At 44.4% G+C, this 23,306-nt stretch overlaps 1 protein-coding gene across 6 annotated transcripts in view; it reads right to left on the bottom strand.

The window, feature by feature from the left end:
- Positions 1–211: 211 nt before the first annotated feature.
- dpp6a (dipeptidyl-peptidase 6a) overlaps positions 212–23,306 on the bottom strand; it is a 212,425-nt gene continuing 189,330 nt past the window's right edge. For all 6 annotated transcript variants that reach the window (XM_042067799.1, XM_042067800.1, XM_042067801.1 and 3 more), the window contains 18 exons: positions 19,110–19,264; positions 18,586–18,683; positions 16,350–16,473; positions 15,937–15,975; positions 14,972–15,079; positions 14,516–14,607; positions 14,005–14,052; positions 13,209–13,327; positions 12,044–12,091; positions 10,355–10,453; positions 9,970–10,039; positions 8,683–8,877; positions 8,240–8,294; positions 7,036–7,135; positions 5,306–5,364; positions 5,121–5,208; positions 4,796–4,869; positions 212–3,382 (listed from right to left, as the gene is read on the bottom strand). In XM_042067799.1, the coding sequence (XP_041923733.1) occupies positions 3,227–3,382; positions 4,796–4,869; positions 5,121–5,208; positions 5,306–5,364; positions 7,036–7,135; positions 8,240–8,294; positions 8,683–8,877; positions 9,970–10,039; positions 10,355–10,453; positions 12,044–12,091; positions 13,209–13,327; positions 14,005–14,052; positions 14,516–14,607; positions 14,972–15,079; positions 15,937–15,975; positions 16,350–16,473; positions 18,586–18,683; positions 19,110–19,264 (1,727 nt within the window). In that variant the 3' untranslated portion in view covers positions 212–3,226. The remainder of the gene's footprint in view (positions 3,383–4,795; positions 4,870–5,120; positions 5,209–5,305; positions 5,365–7,035; positions 7,136–8,239; positions 8,295–8,682; positions 8,878–9,969; positions 10,040–10,354; positions 10,454–12,043; positions 12,092–13,208; positions 13,328–14,004; positions 14,053–14,515; positions 14,608–14,971; positions 15,080–15,936; positions 15,976–16,349; positions 16,474–18,585; positions 18,684–19,109; positions 19,265–23,306) is intronic.

The following is a 23,306-nucleotide window of genomic DNA, read 5'->3' as shown; positions in this document are numbered from 1 at the left end:
TGATGAGTAGTTGATGAGTGACACCAGCAAATAAAAAACACAAGTTTAGGATGATAAAATAACCTTTATTTGGACATTTTCCTCAATACCACACTTCCTCTTGTTTGTAACATGTAAAGGTTTCTTTAACCAAATAAAAGTCCCTTTGTTTCTTAGAATTAAACCAATATGCCTCCATCTCTGGTAATGGTCCCGTGGATTTTATTTTTCATCTTCCAGCATAGTAAAGTTCATAACAAACATGGCTGACTTCATTGCCCCCAGATACCCACGAAACAGGAGAACAAAAATATTATAATGTTCAAAATGCTTTATGTACAGGTAACACTCAGGTATTAAGAGACTAAAATGATATTGGAGTCACATTTATACATCAAGCCAGGACGAGACTCTGCGCTCTCAACCACAATACTACCAAAGATGAAGTGCCAATCTGTGAGGGGACATTCAAGCGGTCAAATAATACTATGCAGGAATGCTACTATTTCTAGTTTTCTGGTCGCAAATGGTCTGCCAACATGCACAATGACCGCAACAGCATTCAAAGAGATCCATAAATGAAAAAAAGAACAAAAGAACATGTGCCTCAACAGCGTTCACACAATGGAAAGTTACAATAGCAAACTCTTTGTACATCATACAGTTTTGTGTAAAAGTTTCAGATGGTCAGTGGTATTTGTGATTCTGAGGGATTGGCCGGTAATGTACTGTATCAAGAATACAGAACCGAAACAAGTGTACATAAATGACCAGTACTGTAGATGTAAGTGCCTATGCCTTGTGGACCCTTACCATACATTACTTTTGTAGTATCTGAATACATGGCCCTGAAAATAAATAATAATAATAATAATAAACATCATCCATGTAAACGTATACTTATCAGAATTGATTTATTCAAATACTGAATGATTGATATTTTATATAAATAGATCAAATAAATCTTTAAAAAATATGAGACACAGAGAATGAAGCATTCATTTGACCAAAAATGATCTATCCTCTGATGACTGATGTTCTTTCTCCCTCTCAGCATCAAAGTATATAATTTCCGACTTCTGCACAGTGGTAGACATTAAAATCCCTTTCAAAATCATGTACAGTTTTTTTTTTGGACTTGTCAAAACAACATTTCTATAAAGTGTCTTGTACTCACACATTTGTCTGTCTGGATGGAAAACTTGAGGTAAGGTTGAATGACAAAAGAAAAGAATCTGAAGCCACACTTCAGGAAACCACTGGAACCCGTTAAAACACACATATGGTCACTGGCATGGCACAAGTTATCAGTATCTTTTTTAAATAACACGATTGTTGAACATGCATCTATGACGATTTTGGTGAATGGAGACAATATAGTGTGTAGACCTATGAGAGTATTTTTTGTTTATCATAATGCGTAACTACATGTTTGTGACAACATAGGGTATTCCTCGAGCTGGTTAATAAATCTAGTCTTGTTTTCCCTCCATAGGTTGTGGTCATATCTTGCATCCTAAATGAATATTTTAAAAGGAGTTATTCAGTGCGGTACTCTTTAGATATGAAGTAAGGCACAGTGACTAAAACTAGTTTAAAGAATGCTTCTTTTCCTGGAGCACTGAATTAATACCAAACCAGACAAAACAAAACAATCCACTATTATAAACAAAAATGAAACCAGAACAACAGTCGTCTGGAACCGTCATGGTCTGTGTGGTTCGGTAACACACTTTTCTGACATCACTTCCCTTTTTTCATTGTTTTCCTTTTACGTGTTTCGGTGACCCTTCCCCCCCGATTCACTTACACATACACATGAATCAACAGCTTTTAAAATACACACTTGAGGCTACACAAAAATGTTTCCAAGATTGAGACAAAGTTGAGCACAGAAAAACAGCTTAACGACCACCCATGTGTGTCTCCCATGTGTATCTTAATGTAGGAACCACAGACACAAGCACAGTCAAATACGTAAAGGTCCTCATGATGTTGGGTTAATATTGTAGGTGATACACACACATACACATTCTGCACAAAATCCTTTCCAATGCCTGATCCTGAAATTCTCTCAAACCGTTCAAAATGTGCTGCTAAAACGGGTTCAATTCTTCTCCAAAAGAACCCCTCCCTGACCTCTGCAATAAATCATTCCAATCAGTCAATACAATTATCCCTTTAAACATATCTCTCTGTTTGATTACCAAAACAAACATATCTACCTCTATATATCACAATTTGCCAGGAGTATTAATCTGACTTTCTCCCAAAAAGCCATTACTTCTAGATTCGCCTTCAACCATACAAACCCTCCACAAAAAAATCAACATTAATCAACAACGAAGAATGTACAGTCTCCTAAATTCTCAGGCAAACCATTTCAGCCTGCAACCACTTCTCCAACACCATCAGTTTCTCAGTGACAACCTGTTACTCCTCCCCAGATCCTTACCAAACATCTTGTTCCAACAAATACTCCACATTCCATCCCTTGGGGTTATGCAATTGCACCATTGTGATTTCTACAAATATCTTGATATCTCTGTAACCCTTCTCCGAATCGGAATATTCCGTATGGAAACTCCATTTGCTATGAAGTCCTTTGTTCCCTGCTGTCCGTGGGCGCGCTCTGGTGGGCGAGTCAGACCCAGAAGATCCTCCAACAGTGTCTGGTTGGGGAGGGGGCAAAGGTGGATATGTTCATCGGAGCTGGAACCTGTTCAGAGACTGCCCCATTTTTCCCCGAAAAAAAAAGGGGCAAGCTTTCCTTCCGCTGGGCTGTAAAGCTGCCTGTTGTGACCCAGCCAGATGCCACACCTCACCTAACCAAGGTGGCCATTGTCTTGAGTTTAGATCGTTTCCAAGGAAAGGGGAAGGAGAGATGATGCTGCTGCCACTGCCGTCATAGGAAGCCGCTAGTTATTCACTGAGGAATGAGCTGGGGGTAGAACAACATGGAGGATCGGGGTGCCGTGAGGCAAGCAACTGTAGAAGCGAGGTGGTGGTGGGGGCGGTGTCAGGGGCAGCTTCAGGTGTCATTTCAGTGAGTGTGGAGATAAGAGTGGGTGAAAATCAAAGTGGACAAGGTGTCAATTCCAAAAGAACAAGGATGAGACTTGAAGATCCAGTGGCGTTGCATAATACATATAACTGGCGGGCTGGCTCTTGTGCTTGGGTTTGGATGGGGAGGGAGGGGAGGGGTGGGGTGGTCAGAGGTCATAGATGGGAGGTCAGCGGCAGCAGACTAACCCTCCTCCTCGCTCTCCTCCTCCAGCTCCTCCTCCTCCTCGAAGAGCTTCTCAGGTAGCCGGAAGCACTCCTCGAAGAAGTTCACGAGCGACTGGCTAAGGTGTTGCCGTGTGGCCTCGTTGTGGATGTAGTGGCCTTCGTCTGGGTAGATCTGTAGGCACAGAGGACGGCAGAGCTTTCAGATTATATGCATAAGGGTTAAAACAGCAGGTGAGAGGGAACAGGCTTGGACATTTCGGAGTTTGAATAGGTGACCAGATGCTAGAAATCACCAACCTGGTAGACACCAAGCCAATACTCAACAGAGAATTAGTCTGGACCATCTCAGTTCACAGTTTCCTGTAAGGGCTGTAACCAGCAGTGAAACCAACTTAAGTTGGTACATTGCATTCAAACAAAATCTTTTCAGAAATACAGCACACATATCATTCTTGTAACAAAGGTTTTAAATGCAATTGTTCACTCAATTTCAAACTCAATTTAAAAGAAAATACATGTCCTGCTGTTTTATACTGGTTGTCTTGTTGTGACTGGTTCCTGGGAATTTGTTGATAATAGGAGAGTGTCCAGACGAATCCGCCAGAGCAAGTTTTTCAGATTAGTCTGGTCTCCAGGCAACGGGTTGTGTTGTGCTTATGAAGTCTGCTCCTCTGACATGTTCTAGGAGGCTTAATCTAGATCTAGATCATGGCTACGGAGCACATAATAGAAATGTAGTGTCTGGTCCTGGCTTTCTAACATTTTACACTAGGCTTTGGCAATAACTTTGGGATCAAGACCATTGCCATAGCAAGAGTTAATGTAGAAAACTGTGATCTCTTGAGATGAGAATAAGAACACAAAAACACACCTAAAAGTTGTAGCAACAGCAAAGTAAACAACAGTCAAAAACAGTTGTCAAACACCAGGTCATCCACGATGAAAATCCCTTGTGATTTTTGGCTAATGCCTCAGAACTGTCATTTCTCCAGCACCGAACCATTTCACCAATTAACATTACACAGAAATTAATGACGGAGTTAGTCCACAGCCAGCACTTTGAAAGTGGGGCCTGTTAGCAGAATACAGCAAAAGGGAATTGGGTAGCGTTGCGTCTCATAATGGGATTAGTCTCCCAGTGAGTGCATGGTTCCTGAGCGATGCGTCTGTAATCTTGTTAAGTGAAATGAAGGCATTGTGTTTGCCGTAATCCTTCCACTGCCGAGTGCCGACCGCTGCCGAGAGCGCGGCGCAACATGAGAGAGAAGCTTCCGCAGAGCCGTGAAACCTCACAGACCTCCCACGTCCACCCCCGAAACCACGCCACAGATATTTACTCACAGCAGGCGCTCCTGACAGACTTTATGAACAGTCATGAAATTAAGAGCTGAAGTTCAAAGCAACTTTTCAATGTGTGTGGTTTTCCAAGCCTACATCTATCAATACTATACTGGGCTATACTATAAGTTCCCGCATCACACAGCTGAAATGAACGGCTCGGCTCGGCTCGGCTCGGCTCTGCTCACTGTCTCCAGTCAGGGAGCTCTCTCACCGCTCGCTGTGCCGCAGCGCTCTCACAACGTACCTGTAGACTGTAGTTTGCCTTCTCATTTATAAGCCGGGAGATGAATCTGGCTGTGTGCTGGAAGTGGACTTTTTCTGCAAGTGGGTGACAGAGAGTGGAAGAAAGAAAGAGAGAAAGAGAGAGAGAAAGAGGGAGAGAGAGGGAGAGAAAAAGAAAATAAAAGGGAGGCAGAGACAGCGATGGAGAGAGAATGTGGGAATGTGAGGAAAAAATGAAAGAAAATGATGGGAGGTTGGTGAGTGTGAGTAATCACATATATTTCTCCATTTTCCTTCACTGTACTGTGAAATCTGGTTAAAGAAAGCACTGGCGGGTGGGGGTATACCGTCTGCTGTGGGGTGAACGATGAGGAACTTTTTATCGATGAACAGGGACGGTCTGTATGAGCTGGGCCGCTCCGTCAGACTAGCCATCTGGGGAGAGCAAAGAGAGAAGTCTTTACACAAGGCCCAAATCTCCTGGAGAGCATTGAGACACAAAAGGAGAGAAGACACAGAGGGGGAAGTCTACCTCATAGGCTCTCCTGTCAGGCTTGGGTGAGCCCAGGTACCTCTCCGAGAAAGCAGAGGCTGTGAGAGAGAGAGAGAGAGAGAGAGAGAGAGAGAGAGTTTGAAAGAAGAGTGAGGAAGAGACAAATGAGAAGAAAGACAAATGAGCTATTAACAAATACAGAAGCATTCATGTGTCTCTTAAGCACTTTTTCACATTAAGTTGGTCATTTATATTGTGTTGAAGGTGTGTGTGTGTGTGTGAATGTGATTTATTACTGTCTGAGATTCGTATTATGTTTGTCTTGCTTAATGTGTGGATGTTTTATTTGTTATCTGCCTGGCCAGGAGACTACAGATACAAATTAGCCTTGGACCAACTTAAGCACAACGTATCAAATGGTAACAATGAGTTTTAATATATTACACATGGTCCCTATAAAACAATAATAAATCAAATTCTAGTCGCTTATTCTCAGTCAGTGCTTATTCTCATGTACAGTACCCTACCTGCAATAATGAAGCTACATGCAGCATGAACAGGGTGAATGTGTAATTATGTACTCTTGTCTTCAGTGTGTGTGTGTGTGTGTGTGTGTGTGTGTGTGTGTGTGTGTGTGTTGTCTGTGTGTTTTTCCTGGATGCATATATTAACATTGACTAATATGGGTTACTTAAAAACACATACAGAGTCTCCGAGGACTTACTATGTACGAGACATCCTATTTATCAATCTTAGATTGAAATCGATAATGTGAGGCTATGCATGTCTGAACAGGAATGTGTAGTGCGGATATGGAAATAACATTCATTTTACAACCTCCATTTGAGGAGTATCTATGATGTATATCTATGCGTTTATTCTGTAAAGTGTGATCAGGTCTGTGTAATCTTTAAAATAATGAATGCTTCTAAGGATAATAAAAAGAGCTATCAGTTGTTTTCATCAAGCGAAGCTATTCTTTGGTGACTTAAAACCTTGAGCACACATTTGTGGAGGACTTACTTAGCAATTACTAAGGAACACTGGGATCAGTAATTCAAGCCATTGACCTTAGCTTTCCTGAATATGCTTGCACTGGATAATGGCTTAGTATAACATTACTCTAATGTTTCCATTTGCTTAGCTCTGTGTGTACTCTTACCCCCCCCCCACCCCCCCACACTCACTCACTCACACTCACACACACACTGCCCCTTCTCACTGCATTGCCATTGGCCCAGAGAGATGTCAGGGTGTGTGTCCATGTGTGTGTGTGTCTGTGTGTGTGAGTGCGAGTGCGAGTGTGTCCAAATAGTATCACATTGGGCTGATCTTAAAACAATTAGAGGAGACTCATCTCAAATGAGAGAGAGGTTGGCTTCAGCTCAATCTGACCATCTATTTGCTCACTTTGTTCATCCATCCATCTTCCCATCACTCACTCTCTCTCTCTCCTTCTATCTACACTTTCAAGTCACTCCATCACACTAGCCCTGTTTATTTGTTTACTCTTAAGTCCATTTTGTAGTCCATCCATCCATCTCTCCATGACAAGAGGCAACAGGCATACAAAGAGTAGTATTCACCATTGCTGATTCAAATCTATCTATCTCTCTCTCTCACACACACACACAGACACACACACACACACACACACACACACACACACACAGACACACAGACACACACACACACACACACACACACACACACACACACACACACACACACACACACACAGACACACGCCCTTGTGCCGCTCAGTGTACCATATAACTCAAAGTCAGTGATGGGTGATAGAGCTGCTCCACACTTCAGCGGTGATATCTCTGAACTGAGAAGGAGACTGGTGATGTATCCCCCATACACCTGCAAAACATACAACACACACACACAAACACACACAAACACACACATTGTATAGCAGTTGTAATTATTCCTTTGCGCTCAGTCTTTAAATGGACCACAGAATACCTCACCAACCCTTGAGGTTCACAAGCAAACAGTGCCTCCACACTGGTATGCTGTACTTAATCATGTGAGAGAACCGTTCTAGATTGTGCTTCATAAGCCCTATGGGCTTGGGGTTGACTATTTTAACGGTGAGAGCTTTTATAAGCAGTTCACAGCAGGATATGCACATACAGGCCCTGTCTGCAGGCATTATGGGACTATAAATGCAAAATCCCATTAAAAGTTAATTCAGTTTGACTGCATTGGAAATGAGATCCTGACAATGCCACTGTTAAAGCACTCATCACACTGATGCGATTTGTTCTGCGGAGAGCTGGACGAGTGTGACAGCGAGTACGAGTGTGTGTGTGTGTGTGTGTGTGTGTGTGTGTGTATGTGTGTGTGTGTGTGTGTGTGTGTGTGTGGAGACGCTGAACAGTATGCTGCACTGACAAAGGAATTAGCACATATGCAAAACCTGCAGCAGCCTCTATGTACAGAAGACACAGTGCTGGGGGAGACATGGTAAACACTGTGCCTAATGAATCACCGGAAATGACAAACTAGACTGGATTAAATACAATTTCACAAGATGATAGAAACCTTGTTAAGTAAATATTTGTCGCCATTTGTTAAGTAAATACATATAACTGGTCACTTAGCAGTGTTTCAGTGGATTGAATCACTATTTGAACAAACCTAAATGGACACAAGCTGCAGCTATTTTACACAAGAGAGTTATATTATGTGTTGGAATCTAGGACAGTCTGCTGGCAGTAAGTAATCAAGGTGTGAAAAAAAAAAACAGCCTAATTCTAAATTAAGAGCAGTGAAGCATTAAAAGCTAGCACACATCCACATGCTGGTATTCTGTGATTATCGCTCTCTAGCCTCTTTGATGAGTTTTCTATTAGATAATGATAAGACAGATAGAAAGAGAGAGAGAGAGAGAGAGGGAAAGAGAGAGAGACAGGTATGGCTAATCCTCACTGTAAGATGCAGACTGTCTGCAGGCCTTACCTGTCCAAATACTCCAATCCTGGTGTTGTCTATGTACGGCTCCTTTGATAATATGCTGGAAAGGAAAGTTTGGTAGAGACTCATTAAAATGGGATGTTCTTTTGGCACAACTGTTTTCTAAGTTTGCTAATAAATAAGACAGCTCAATGTAAGGGTCTCATGATTTAATAGACTTTACCATCAAAGTAAAAAAACATGGGTACACTCCAGACCAGCAGTTAAAGAACCATGCACATTGTACGGTATTTATCCACTCTGACCATGCACATTGTACGGTATTTATCCATCTATCCATCCATCCATCCATATGGGATAGATCTATCTATCTATCTATCTATCTATCTATCTATCTATCTATCTATCTATATATCAATCTATCTATCTATCTATCTATCTATCTATCTATCTATCTATCTATCTATCTAAGTCCCTCCATCCTGTACCTGAGAGCCTGGAGCTGATCTTTCTCTTCGTACAGGCCCAGTCTGTGGTGGACCTTATGCAGCAGATCTGTCCCGTGGAAGCCACTGCCGCGTCCGTCGAAGCGGAGCACAAGGGCGCCGAAACTGCTGACCAGCACGGTGGTCCAGTCCACCTGGAAGCGCTCCGACACCACCTGGCCGCCCGGCGTACCATCCCTGCCGGGAGATAGAGAGACCATAGAGCTGCAGAGCAGGCAGTGTGTGTGTGTGTGTGTGTGTGTGTGTGTGTGTGTGTGTGTGTGTGTGTGTGTGTTTATGGGGGGTGTTTGGAGCACCACCTGTCAGTGCATTTCTCCCTGCTGTGTGGTGTACTATGCATCGTGCTGACGCTAATGCAATTGCACTGCTCCTGTGTGTGTGTGTGTGTGTGTGTGTGTGTGTGTGTGTGTGTGTGTGTGTGTGTGTGTGTGTGTGTGTGTACGAGTGTGTGTGTGTGTGTATGTGTGTGTGTGCGCGCGTACGTCTGTGTGTGTGTGTGTGCGCAGGGGCCTCCAGAGACATGGCGCTGTGGTGCAGTGTGCACGTGTCACTGAGCGATATGCAGTGGAGCAGAAGGGAACACGGGAACAAATGTAGCCGATCCCTGGAGTCCGCCTCAACACTACTGAAGGTAAACGCAGAGACACCGAGATAGGTAGCTGTGCATCAGACAAAAGACAGGATGTGGGGCTGTGTCTGTCTCTCTCCATGTCTGTTTAACACACACACACACACACACACACACACACACACACACACACACACACACACACACACACACACACACACACAGAGTCCTCTTCAGCTTGCCTTCTCTTGTTGGTCTATGCCTCCATCCTGCAGGAGTGTAGCGTGTGTGATGGCACGATAGCAGATAAGAGCCGGCGGGTTAATTAAGGCGAGGGGAAGCGAGCTAGGACTCATTTTCATCTGCAGCCTAATGACAACTCAGAGGTGCGATCCCTGTCTCTGGGCTAGATTAATGCCCCTGATTAAGTCCTGTGTCTCTGTGCGATTATTGGCCCTGATGAGTTGTGGGGTTGAGGTGGGGCTGGGGGTTGCGGTAGTGGAGAGCAGTGAGGAGCACAAGGAACGAAAAGGACCCCCAGACAGAAAAGACAGACAGAGATACAGATAGATAAATAGACGGAGGGAAAACAGACAGAACTATCTTTTTTTCTTAGTGAGAGAGAAAGAGAGAGACAAAAAGATGGAGAGAAAGAGAGAAGAGGCAGGAAGAAAAAGACTGTCAATTTTTCATCTACTTACACAAACAGGAGCAGCGGGTAATGGCCTGTGATTGCAAAGCCAGCAGGTTTGACAATCTGCATTGTCAGGGCTGAGAACAAAAGAACAGGCATCTAATTACTGATACAATTCACTACACACTACCCTACCCTTACCCATCCACTTTCTTTCACACTTTGTGATGCATAAGCACGTTATAATTGCCTATCAAAGTAGCCAAAAATGTGAAAATAGCTGCCTATCATACTTGAAAGTATTCTTACTTTTGGATGGTTTTTGGCTTCTTGACTAAAGAAGTCCATTCACTCATCCTTAAACTTGCAGCATTACTTTTCATAGTAGATGCCAAAAAACAAAGCGTGCTGTTGTCATATTGAGGAGTAACTGAATGTGGTTGCATACGTACTGTAGCCTTCGATCTCCACTTCCCTGTACTCCACCTTGGGCATCTGCATGGAGTCCAACTTGTTCTGCAGTTCCTGGTTCGTTTCAAGGTCGTACACTTCTGCGAAGGCACCAACAATGCAACATTTTCCTGAATAACTGATCTGCTCAAAATGCATTTTCACCCAATCAATAGGGCTTACAGGGTATCATTAAGCCAGCGTTTGTCATCCAGCCTTTGACAACCGCACCCACAAAAAACAACCAGTGCTTGGAGAAAGGAGCTGCAGTGCACCACCGTGGGCTCTTTACTCTATTCTATATGAGTAATGGACCAAGAGACAGGGCTCTTTGGTCTGAAGATCACACACACACACAACACACACACACACACACACACACACACACACACACACACACACACACACACACACACATTCTAAAAGCAAAGGTAACTTTTCTTCTCCATCTAAAAAGTTAAAGCACTTTCACCTTCATAGAAAATGTTACCACACTTTCATGAACAAAGGGAAAAAACATGTTTTTGCCCCCAAGGAGTCTGTCAAAAGGCAAATATGTGACACTCGGAGCTCTTCACGCTCAGAGGAGCGTTAGCCAGAGTGCACTCTGAACAGGGACGTTGAGTGGAGTTCTGCCATTGCATTTCCAGGCGGACAAAGAGCACCTACAGTAACAGCAAGATAATACGAATCCTCAAGGGATTTAGGAGATGTTTCTGTCCCCACTGATCACACAGACACGGGTCAGTCGTCTGTGATGTACGGCACTACAGTATGTATTTGGATATGGACTACATGTGTGTATTTGTGTACATTTACACTCAAACAAATAACAGCCTGTTTGTGTGCCCTCATGCATTTTCAGATGAATGAGAGAGAGAGAATGAGAGAGAGAGTGAGAGAGAGTGAAAAAGCAGATAAAAACAAACAGAGCCTCTTGGCCCAGCAGCCACCTGTGGAGCTGAAAGCTGAGAACCTACACACATGAACCTACACACCAAGACATGTAGCCTCAAGCTGCAAATCTCCTGCTCTCCACGTCTCTGAAATTAGCTGACATACACTCATATTGACCGACACTAACACACTGCCCTCCTCCAGGCATTTAGCCTGTCTGGGCAGACTCAGACAAACTGAAGAAAGTTCTGGAATCAGAAAGTTCTAGACTGTCTCCTTCCTCTCTTCCCCCCTGCTGAGAATGACAAGAGGAAGAGGAGCAGCGCAGACAGACAGCAGGGAGAGAAATGAGCTCATCGCTGCTCATCTTTACATACAAGGTCAGAGATGACGGACCTGCAACTTCATTAGGACTGACAGTTTAGTGTCTCGCTGGGCACTTCCTGCTGGTTTACATGTTGTCGCCACACGACTAAAGTGAATTACCAAAGCACTGGGGGAGGTCACCTTGCCCCCCCCCCCCCACCCCGCATGCAAAACGCACTCCGGAATAATCTAATCAATCTGGAGTGCTCCCGGCAAGAGCGGGAGTGTGGCTGAGCTCACGTGAGGGGATACATGTGAGATGGAGAAGCATTCTCTTCTGATAAAGAAGTGCATCTGTATTGTAATTTGTGTACTGTGTTTATTGTACAGCATGTTCTCCCTTTCGTTTGGCTGTTTTGTTCATTAGAGTGTTGGTGCAAGGAAAAATCTATCCTACAGAAAGAAACGACAGGACCAGGGAGACTTACTCTTTTTATCCAGGGTGCTGTATACTCTTGCAGATGGAACCCCAGGACCTTGAAGAAAACACAGACAAACATATGAAGAAGCACACACACAGAGACATACATATGAACGAACGAACACACACACACACACACACACACACACACACACACACACACACACACACAATTCAAATCAATACAATTCACTTTCATTTAAACAACACTATAAATCATGAATACAGTACGTATGTATTATGGTGCTTTGCAGAGCCCAGCTTGAAATTTATGTCATGGTCATTGGCCAGTTTCAGTGTAATAAACAAATCTAAATCTTTTGTTTGTTTGTTTATGTGTATATTATATACACAGAGAGTATGTTTTTCAGTTGCATGAAAAGACAGAGAGAAAGTTTTCCAAAGACTTGTGGCACAAAAGCAGCCACAAGTCTTGTGCAGTCATCCAAAGGCTATTTCAGGCTTATTCAATTAATGAAGCCCAAACAGAGCATGCGCACACACACACACACACACACACACACACACACACACACACACACACACACACAAACAACCACATACACACACACGCACACGCACACACACACAAACGACCACACACACAGAACCCTTTCTGTCTCTCTCTCTCTCTTTTTGTCTGGAGGGCACTGGCTCAAAGGGGATCCGCCGCAATAGAAATGGAACTGGGCTCTTGGAGCCCGGATAATGAAATGATCGATGCACTTATGGGAACATGGCGGCAAACAATGGTGCGGTAGCTTCTCGTAGGAGTGGGCGAGCCCTGCCCAGCCCGGCCTGGCGCATTGTCAGCCTGCCTGAATCATATCAGGGCCCCATCAGACAAACTGCCAGTGACAGCAGGGAGATTGGAGAGAGTGAAAAGTGTGTGGGGGTGGGGGGGTGGCATGGGGGCCCGCCGGAGAGCTGATAGCATCGGGGATGGTGGGAGTTCAGATGGGGTCGCCTCCCATCACACACCCCCACCGGCTGTTTGGGGAGGAGGTCAACACGGAGCTAAACTGCACATGTGGAGTGTTTTTTACACTTAGGTAGAAGCATAGGGAGTTCAAACTAAAAGAAATATGGTAATCAGAACTTGTTGAGAGAGAGAGAGAGAGAGAGAGAGAGAGAGGGAGAGAGAACGATAGATTCTGTTGGATAAATGTTACCATGGCAGTGGAGGAGGAAGTAGCTGGTGTTGTGACTGAAGGTGGCGCTGACATAGCCACAGCTGTCATTGAAGTCACAGGAGACACAGCGCCTGTTGAACGTGCCCACAATATCCGCACTAGGGAGAACAGAACACTCTCCATTACCCTTCAGACTCTACCTCAATACTCACTTCTTTATTCTGACCTAAACAATGTTTTAAGTTTACAGTATATTGTGTGTGTACTGTATATACTGCACCTCTGTGTGTGTATTTAGAATAGTATACTCTTTTGATCCCGGGAGGGAAATTTGGTCTCTGCATTTATCCCAATCCATGAATTAGTGAAACACACACAGCACACAGTGAGGTGAAGCACACACTAATCCTGATGCAGTGAGCTGCCTACTACAGCGGTGCTCGGGGAGCAGTGAGGGGTTAGGTGCCTTGCTCCAGGGCACTTCAGCCGTGGATATGGGCATGGGAGAGCGGCCGCAACCACTTCCCCCGCCCACATTTTTCCTACTGGGTCGGGATCGAACCGGCAACGGCAACGGCTCTGTGTGTGTGTGTGTGTGTGTGTGTGTGTGTGCTTGGCCTCAATATCTTTGAAGAGCTTGAAAGAGCATATCTTATTTTAAACTTGTAGTATGCTTGTACGTTGGTTATCTTTCAATGTAATGGTAATGGAATTTTGGCCTGCAGCCAAAAGGACTGAAGTAGCTCATTCACTTTCAAGGCAGAACAGGCTCTTTTGAGGGGAACATGGTGTATTATGGCTCAGTATTGTTGATATTCATGGCCGTATACTTCACCTGTAGAGATGTCTCCTCTTGGGGTCATCCTCCGTGCTCACAAAGTATCTGTGAAATGCAAAATGCAGAAGGTGAACTCAGAGTGTTCGTCTATTAATCACATCTATTAAGCGTCTCACTAGCTCCCTTTCATAAGTAATATATGAGTGAGCGCTTGGTATTACTTGAGTGAACATCCTTCCAACAGAGGAGAAGAAAACTAGTCTATCTTCTGAGGAGCAGTTTAGCAACAAAATACACAGTAAAGTGGGAAAAGTCCTGACTAAGGGCATACCAATGAAGGCTCTTTCGGTGCACACAACAACCAACTAATGCACGTTCTTTATTCAGCTTTAACTAGGTGGGAGTAGAGACAGAACCTGGTCAGAAACACGGTGGTTTGAGATTGAGACAAATGGTGTAAATTAGGAGTAGTAATGTCTATGTAGGCTTTTTGGTAATGACTGCAGGTAAAGAGAAAGTCTTGGTTTGGACTGATGAGAGCCACTGGACCAAGTGGTTGTGTTCTCACATCTGCTGGGTGTCTTCACTGAAGGCCAGCACCTGGGTCACGTCCCACTTCCCTGACGTGACCGTCTGCAGGGAGTCTGTGCTGGTGTTGGGCTGGGGAGGAGACCATATACATGGGTCAGCATGGGAGACATGACTGGACATGAACCAACCACGGGACAGATAGCATTTGTGATCATGTTGACAATACAGGGGTGTGTATTTTTATGTTGTGTGGTATGTACAGTATGCGTGTATGCGTGTATGTGTGTATGTGTGTGTGTGTGTGTGTGAAGATCGAGTGAGTATATGAATAGGTGTATGCTCTCTCTTTCACACACACACACACACACACACACACACACACACACACACACACACACACTCTCTCTTTCAATATATGTGTCAGTGTGTAAGAGAGAGAGAGAGATAGAGAGAGTGTGTGTGTGTGTAGCTCTGTCTGTGTCATATCTCTGACCTGTGAGATGGACATGGAGATGTGAAAGAAGCGTCCGCTGCCCCCCAGAGGAAGGGCTCTGATGAAGAAGAGCTTGAGGCCATCCCTGGAGAAGACGGGAGCCTCGTTCTGGCATGGGTGAGAAAAAAAGAGAGAAAAAGACAGCAGACATCACTCCATTCTCCTCTCCTCTGTCCTCCGCCCCTTTGGCATCTACTTGCATCATTAATCTGAATCACCTTCTAACTCCAGACAAATACCTCCTTGTTATATTACCTGCTGGATGAAACCTCAATAATTAATCAAGGCAGAATTAAATGAGTTGAGTTGACAGAAGGATCTGGATAACGATGCACACTGTGATGTGCAGAGTGTCTTCTCTTTAGTGGGAGATTTATCCAAAGTGACACTCTAGCTCATAGAGTAATGGGAGAGATACTTGTCTACTTATCTACACTGGTGCTGACCATGCTTTGAACTCATTGATTTTCATTGTTGTGTTATAATGATCAAAGTTTAAAACACCTATCAATAATCAAGTGTTAGCAACACATACCATGGCATTGTTAGAATACAAAACATACTGCATGCTGGTCTGGTATGACAACAACCTAATCTTGCCTAATGTTTATAAGCGATGTTACCGCAGCAATCATACGGTGATTGTAATGACCATACGGGCACTATCCAATTATGAGAGTACATTTTAAGACGCCAGCTGTGCTGCTGTCCTCTTAATGTACATGAATGTTCCTTTGAAAGCCAGAGCCAGCCATAAAACTGTGGTGTGTACAGTAGAACTCATCTTAGTGTTTTTCTATTTACTGTAGATTAGCAACATTAACACCTGAGGTCACCACCTATGTGGTGTAATCGGAAGTCATCTGAAAGGGGACATTTTGCCAACACACCAATATTTCTCTTTCAGTAGTGCAATCCCAGTGATAATCGTAGACAGTGAACAGCATTGTTAGAAGAGGTCTTACCTGTCTGTGAAGCCAGCCCACACTTTCATCCTCATGTTTCTGTCCAACAAAAAAAAGAGATGAGTGATCATTACACCTCAATAAAATCAGCTCACAATCTACTCTATGGTAGTAAAATTGCTTTCCCTTTAATCCATCGGTAACTGCTGTAACATCAGACCAAGGTTAACCACTTCCCCACTAAAGAGTAAATTAGATTTTGATGCTTATGCGCTCTTTGTGGCTACTCTACATTTAAAGCAGAAAGAAGATAAGAATATTAAGATGACCACTTAAGTATGAATGAATCAGATTAAAGAAGCAGGGCAGTCTGTGACCTACCTGAGATGGCCTACAACTGATATGCAATGTGTGTGTGTGTGTGTGTGTGTGTGTGTGTGTGTGTGTGTGTGTGTGCGTGGTGATTCACATACCTTGGTGCATACACCCGTGGTGGCCTCACACAAGGTAAGAATGGAGATGTTCTGAGCTCGGTTCAGCCAGTTCACTGCCAGCTTGGTACTAGTGGCCCACTTCACCATAGTGATGTAGTACTCCCTACACACAAACACACACACACACACACACACACACACACACAATTACCATGCACCATACACAACAACATTAGGGTTGATACCAAGTCATGATACACCACAAACTTATCCAGTTCCCTTTTAATCAATGTCTACAACACTTACAGTTAACATCAGTCCTTGTGACCACAATTCATATTCCACTATGAGTGGATATTGACACAGCACTAATAGAACTGTAGGTTTACAGTGACAGGTGATTTTAACAAGGCCAAACTCAAAAAGGTGAATTTTAACAGCATATCACATGTAGCACCAGAGGGGAGAAGACATGTGATCACTGCTACACTTTGTCCAAAGAAGGATACAAAGCACAATCACTTTCCCCAATCGGCAAATCAGACCACGCTGCAATAATATATTCCTCGTGCCTAGATATAAAACAAAGGCGGAAATGTTGACCTCCAGCCATACGAGAGATCACACTCTGGGATGTGTTCAGACGCAGCTCTGAGAACATCAAATGTGTCTGCTGAAGTCGTAGTGAGGTTGGTTGGACAGCTAGTGACATCAGGACCTACTCCAACCAAAAGCCATGGGTAAATCTTTCCATCCACAATGCCCTGAGTAATCCGCCTGCAGCTTATAACTTGGGGCTTTTTATCTGGGAACATAGAGGAATACAAAGCTTCCTTGTACAATCTACGGAGGGAGGTGAAAGAAGCCAAACGCTAGTATGGGGAAAAGTTCAATCCCAGTTTGAACAATGTAATGCATGTGGCAAAGGCTATGGGCAAAGCACTAAAAAGCACCCACTTCCACCATTGTGAGTGACAAAGCCTTGCTGGCAGATGAGCTGAGTGCTTTCTACACATCCTTAGACACAAATGCAGCTGATATCACCCAGCTGCATGATGTGTGCACACTTGAAGCCCTGCAGCCAGAGGATATTGCGTTCACTCTGTTGGAGCATGATGTACGGAGGGTGAACACTAGGAGGGCAGCAGGTCCAGATGGCGCTCCTGGACGAGTCTTTAAAATCTACACAGATCAAACTTGTGCCAATACTCACAGACATTTTCAACCTCTCCCAAACTTGGTCCATTGTACCAACACGCTTTAAAACGATCAACAATTGTTCCTGTGCCAAAGAAGTCACAGTAGCAATGAAGTGCTTAGTCAAGAACTACATTTGCTCCTCATTGCCCCAAAATCCCGATCCAGTTTGTATATCGTTCTAATAATAGATCCATGGATGATGCCATAAACTTCACACTACACATGGCACTACCCACCTTGATAACAGGGGAGGGAATTACATGTATGTACGAATGCTGTTTATAGATTTTAGCTCAGCATATAACATAATCAACCCTGTTACACTCATCACCAAGCACCGGGACCTTGGACTGCACATCTCTCTGTGTAATTGAGTTTTCAACTCCCTGACAGGCAGACACCAAGTGGTGCGGGTGGGTGACACCCCTCATCATCTCTTACCCTCAACACAGGCGCACCATAGAGCTGTGCACCAACTCCACTGCTGTACTCCCAATTGACATAAGACCGTATGGATGCACATGACTCATCACAACATCATTCTCACATTTGCGGATGACACAGCAGTTATTGTCCTCATTTCTGACAACAATGAGCAGGCTTTCCTAAATGAGGTAGAGAGACACACCTCCTCCCAAATGTTGAATTTGATTTTTCAAGACAATGGCATCGGTCTGCAATCTCATTACCATGACTACTCTAGACCACTCAGACATGTTCTTTTATCACAGCAGTCAGGATGCTAATAAGGTTTACTAGTATAACACATTATCGACGTCCAAAGACATTAGAGCTTAGCCTCTCTACTGCTCGCTGCAAGTCAACACTCAGTTTAGCTCAAATGGGTGATATGTTCTTCACTGTGAGACACTGAACATGATAGCATGACATCAAATGGGTCCAGGTCCAGATGGCGCTCCTGGACGAGTCTTTAAAATCTACACAGATCAAACTTGTGCCAATACTCACAGACATTTTCAACCTCTCCCAAACTTGGTCCATTGTACCAACACGCTTTAAAACAATCAACAATTGTTCCTGTGTGAATGTGAATATCAGAAGGGCGTGACCTTACCCTATCCTTTGGTCCTCTGGTCGGCGCATCTCTATGGTATGCAGCGGTCCATTGAGGTTCACCACGTACAAGTAGATGACCGGGTTCTCCTCACCAGCCTACAGGGGGTGGGGTGGGGTGAGGTGTGGGGGGGTGGGGTTGAGACAAAAAGACAAGCACTCACACTGATCACTGACTAAGCACTACTGTAAGGGAAAATTATTGAATATACAGCTTTGGAAGAGGGTACATGCATCTCTTGGGATAAATAATTATGAAGTACAGAAAAGCACTCTGCATGTGTGTATGTATGTGTGTGTGTGTGTGTGTGTGTGTGTGTGTGTGTGTGTGTGTGTGTGTGTGTGTGTGTGTGTGTGTGTGTGTGTGTTCTGTGCTTGTATGGCCTTGTGTAACAGGATACTGATTTATCTATAAGAAATGGAAAAATATTTGGTATATGAAATGGAAGTGGAAAAAAGGATACTGATTTCTCTTCAGTTCTAAATAAAGTATTAAGGTAAGAAGGCACTTCTGTCCTCCGTTACCTTAGGGTAGTGGTACTCTCTGCCTGTAGGGTACAAGGAGCCTGTGAACATGGGCAGCTCCATCTTGGGCACCAGTGTGTCATTGATGGTGGCGTAGGCCAGCCTGGCTCCATCGGGGGACCACCAGTGGGCAATGTGGGACTGGAAAATCTCCTCTGTGGAGGAAAGACAGAGAGAGAGAGACAGAGAGAGAAAGAGAGAGAGATGTACAATGTACAGTTACTGTAATTACTAAGAGAGAAGGATGAAGATAAGGGGAGCGATACAGGTACAGAGAGAGAGAGAGAGAGAGAGAGAGAGAGAGAGAGGCGGTAGGTGATGGAGGGAGGGAGAGAAAGAGGGCAGATCAGGCTTCTCATCTGATGTGGGTTTATGAGGCTGTTAAAGCTCCTTTCCTAATGCCAGTGGCAGGTGAGTAATAATGCTGGATTGATGATGCTGCTGTGAATTTATGAGCACGATTAGTGCCAGAGGGGCAACGAACATGAAGAAATGGAGGAACATGTACACACACACGGACACGGACACACACACTCATGAATACACACTCACACATATAAACACACACACTGCCTCACCACCTGGACCAGTAGTATCATTAGTAGCTCTAGGACCACCTGTTCATATATATATATATATATATATATATATATATATATATATATATATATATATATATATATATATATATGTATACACATGCAGGATCCTAGAAAGGTGCAGGCCATAAATCATAAGTACCACAGACTCTAATCCAAATGGAACAAGCCCAAAATGTAATGTTTGTGTGTGAGTGTGTGTGTGAGTGTGTGTCTGTGTGTGTGTGTGTGTGTGTGTGTTTGTGTATGTGTGTGTGTGTGTGTGTGTGTGTGTGTGTGTGTGTGTGTGTGTGTGTGTGTGTGTGTGTGTGTGTGTGTGTAGAGAATGCATCTACACCTTAGTTTAATATCTGTATTTGTACATGTGTGTGTGTAATGTATGTGTGGACCTTTGGGCACCCACTATCTTCCCTGAGTTTTGCGCAGCGAGAGAAAGAGAGAGAGAGAGGGACAGAGAGAGAGAGAGAGGGAGAGATAGAGGGAAAGAGAGAGGGAGAGAGAGGGAGCGAGTAATTGATGGGGAAGGTGGAGGTGGAGGAAATAAGAGCAGCTGACCCCCGTCTTCCTCCCGAGTGCACACAGCAAACTGCAGCGTTCAGCACTCCTCCTCTCACTTCATCACACGCTTGCTCCCCTCCTCCCTCCACAATCCCCCACTTACTCACGCTCAGTTTTACTCCTCCACTTTCCATCCCCCCTTCTCTCTCTCCCTCTCTCTCTCACACACACTCCCTCAGTCGCTCACACATGTGCCCGCATGCACACACTTACTCGCAATACACAAACGTGTACGCACACACACACACACACACACACACACACACACACACTTTCTGCCCCTCTCACACACACAAACACACACACATACAGATGCACACACACGGTGACTCTAGTGTCTTCATGTTCAGGCAGCATATTAAATTTTCCATCTGGGGAAATATGGGTGACACCAAAGTGGGGCCACCAAAGGTGAATTTCCAGAGACACTGCCTGAATGACTGTAATTATATAGAGTCCCATGTGAGATGTGCATGTGTGTGCTTGTGCATGTCAGTGTGTGTGTGTGTGCGTGTGTGTGTATGTATGTGTGTTTTTATGTGTGAATCACACTGCTATTTATTTGTCTGTAAAACATTTTTCAGGGTGTTGTCAGGGTTGGTGGCATCTGAAATTGCGTGCACTGGTGGTAAAAAGGCATTATAACACCATGGCACCGAGTAACACAAATACAGTAGCACACATTCGCACACATTCGCAGTGTGAGAGCAAACAGTGTGTGTGTGTGGGAGAAATACCCCACTGTCGCTCCCTTGGAGAAAGCACTCCTGGAATAGTGAAGCGAGCAGATGAGAAACAGCACGCGCTTAACTGCACTGGGCCTTATGCCGCTCTCAGGGCTAAGATAACACAGGCAGGTGCAGAGGTCATATTTGGATTAGAAACAAGACAGACTGAATCTCTCTTTTACATGCAAATAACACACAGACACACATTCTCTCTCCCTCTCTCTCTCTCACACACACACACACACACACACACACACACACACACACACACACACACTGTTTGAGGATTATGTACAGTACAAGCCTGAACACTAACATTAAACAAAAAAGAAACGTTTCAGTATTAAAAGACTTCATCTCTGTGTTACGCACACACACATGCACACACACGCACGCACACACATACACTATATTGTTTAATCTATAACACACTGCGCATGGACTTGGCCCTATCTCTGTGAGGCTGCTATGGATCTGTCTGAGGGGAGGGGGGCTGAGGGAGAGATGCTTGGCTGCCTGAGCGAGGCTGAAACCTGGGGAGAAGTCGATAACAGGACCCCCCACCTCTGTTTCCCTGTCATCCTGAGCTGCTGAATCCTAGCGCCTCTGAACACAGCCGAACACACACACACACACACACACACACACACCTATAGACCTAGTAGTAACATGCTGCTCACCCACACGTTAGTACATAATTAGAGTATGGAGAGCAGCAGTTGGCCTCCCCTCGTCCTGTTCTCCCCTCCTAGGGTCTGCCTGCCTGTGTTCTCCTCATTAGCACACGCCAAGTCACGCGATTACTTTTAGTTTTGCTAGGTAATGGGACGACCTGGTTTCATTTGGCACATTTGATTCCCTCGATGTCGTGTCCCATTACATGCCCAGTTTAAGCATTCACTTTTCTCATCCCCCTTTCCCCCTCTTCTCAGTTCCGTTTCAGTTCACTTAAATTCAGAGGAAACTTTGCAGGGCATGCCAAAAGAAATTGCATCGCCAAGAGAAAATATTTCAGCACAGAGAGAAGGAGAGCAGTATTTACTTTACTGGCTCCTCCACCTCTCCCTCCTTCATTACCAATAACTAGCTCTTCACCGTGGACCCTTCAGGAGAGCAGCAGGGTGATTCGGGCCGGGCTCTGGCCCTTGACTGCTCGCATGGGGGAGGCCCGATCCAATCAGTGCGGAGCAGCCGAGGCGGGAGGGCCAGGTGCGGGGGACCTCCGCTGAGAGCCGGCGATGATCATCGTGGGCCACGGCACAGCAGGCCGCCCCGGTGAACTGGGCTCAGCGTCTGTGGAGGTGACGGCGTGGGGTGGTATTAATGGCCCGCCTGCCAGCACTGGTGCACAGACGAGTCCTTCAGGCAGTGGCCGCGCGGGCAGGTGCACACACTCGCTGTCTCGCTGTTCGGCCTGTGGTCTTTTGCCTAGTTTTGATGGGGTCTACTTAAGACAGTAAGTTGAAAAGCCAACCTTTATGGTATCTTTGCTTCATTAAACCTCTAATGAGGCCTGTCAATCTCTCCCTCTCTTATACACATACACATACACAGATTGCACAGGCTGAAGAAACAACATATTTTCAACTGCCTATTCTGGCATTTTAAATGTGATCATGTTGTATATGTCCTGTACATACATCATTTCTGATCTGAAACACCATTCAGTCATATTTATTAACTTTTGTTGGCAGCCATGTACAAACATACATGTTACTACTTGATGCATTGTAACAGAGTTAGCCTAGTATGGCTAATCTAATCTGCAGCCCCATAGCAAATCACACATGTGATATAGCATCCACCAACATTAAGCAAGATAGAGGAAAAGCAAAGATCAAAGAGCAAAATACAAATGACAGAAGGTAACATATCACACACACACACACACACACACACACACACACACATACACACACAAACAAATACTTACCGGTACTTACTATAACGTTACTTACTTACACATAGACACAGACACACAAGTAAAAGGAAACTAAAACAGACACCAGTGAAATCTAAACTGATAGTCAGTCACTTGTGGAGTTACAGCAACAAACAATGTACTCTCATGGACTCATTTGACTCCAACTGATCTATGTTAGAAACCCCATCTGCATACAAAATAGGTGGGCTGCCACAAGCCTTATTTAAAAAGTAGTTTAGCAGCAGAAACAAAGCTCTCCTCAGCAGTTCCCAAGACTTATTGATGCCACGAAACAAGAATGAACGAGGCAATAATGTTTAACCACAGTGCCTTTGGAACTTAGTGAAGCCCATGACGTGACGATTTCATCAAACAATTCATTTTGAAA

This window comes from Alosa sapidissima, chromosome 17 (genome assembly GCF_018492685.1).
Source record: "Alosa sapidissima isolate fAloSap1 chromosome 17, fAloSap1.pri, whole genome shotgun sequence".
NCBI lineage: Eukaryota > Metazoa > Chordata > Actinopteri > Clupeiformes > Clupeidae > Alosa > Alosa sapidissima.
Note: the sequence above shows the minus strand (reverse complement) of the source record. Positions and strands in the feature narration are given on the sequence as shown.